This window comes from Camellia sinensis, chromosome 12 (genome assembly GCF_055761805.1).
Source record: "Camellia sinensis isolate YWXY chromosome 12, ASM5576180v1, whole genome shotgun sequence".
Classification (NCBI taxonomy): domain Eukaryota; kingdom Viridiplantae; phylum Streptophyta; class Magnoliopsida; order Ericales; family Theaceae; genus Camellia; species Camellia sinensis.
Genome location: NC_138972.1, coordinates 44,656,318 through 44,657,363, shown reverse-complemented (window position 1 = coordinate 44,657,363; position 1,046 = coordinate 44,656,318). Strand labels below are relative to the sequence as shown.

At 35.0% G+C, this 1,046-nt stretch overlaps 1 protein-coding gene across 1 annotated transcript; it reads right to left on the bottom strand.

The window, feature by feature from the left end:
• Nucleotides 1–218: 218 nt before the first annotated feature.
• On the bottom strand, nucleotides 219–1,046 carry LOC145803534 (uncharacterized). The gene is made up of 2 exons (XM_082896831.1): nucleotides 846–1,046; nucleotides 219–743 (listed from the first exon to the last, which is right to left on the bottom strand). Exons 1-2 carry the CDS (start codon nucleotides 1,044–1,046, stop codon nucleotides 219–221), a joined length of 726 nt encoding a protein of 241 aa, XP_082752957.1.

Below are 1,046 nucleotides of genomic sequence, written 5' to 3'. Positions count from 1 at the left end.
TTTTGTTGTAGATACTTTAAGCTTTGAAAATTCAAGTGCCCAAATCTTCTATGCCAAAACCATGAATTATCAATGACATCTATCTTCAAAGCCGCATTTTTGCTATACCGAAAAATAAGAGGAAAAATTATATTATTCTCCATCTTGATTTTTGCTACAACTTGGCTTCTCCCCCCTTTGTCAAAAATTTTGCAAAAATCTTCTTCAAAGTGAACAAGTTATCTGTGCTCCATAAGTTGTCCAACACTTAGCAAATTTTGCCCCAAGTCTGGAACTAGGCGAACATCGAAAATGAATCTTGTACCCATCTTGGTTTCTATAGCAATAGTACATTTTCCTTTTGTTTGGACTAAGGCATCATTCCTCATTTTTACTTGAGAACTGGAGGAAGTATCCATTTTCACAAAAATGCTCTCATCTCCTGTCATGATATTGCTACATCTGCTATTGAGAAACCGTACATCCTTGTTTTGATTCGATGCCTTGTGACAAGCATAGAACATGTGCCCATGTTGAGTGCTCTTAACTTGGCAATCCTTCTTGACATGCATGCCCAAATTTGTTGCAATTGTAACATTTTGACTTCCTCTGAAACCAACAATCTTTATCAACACGACTGCTTCGGTTGCAAATTCCACACTTTTGTTGAGTGGACTCTTCATTTTCCTTTTTTTGAAAATTAGACCTTCCTCTTCGTCTTGTATTTTTTGCTCTTCCGTTTGCATTTCTTCCTCTTTCTCTTCCTTGGGAATTAGAAGCACTAACAATGAGCTTGGATTAAAAGGCACTTTCAATTGACTTTTCAGATTGCCGACTCAACCTTTGCTCAAATGTTTTAATTAAACCATCAACTCTTCAACACTCAAGTCAGCAAGATCTTTAGTTTCTTCAATGACAACAACAATAGGATTGTATTTCTCTGGCAAACTTATCAAAATTTTCTTAACAACTCTTTGATTAGAAATATTATCCCCATAAATTTTTATTTGGTTCACAAGTTCCATAAATCTAGAAAAATAATCCTTCAACAATTCCATATCTTTCAT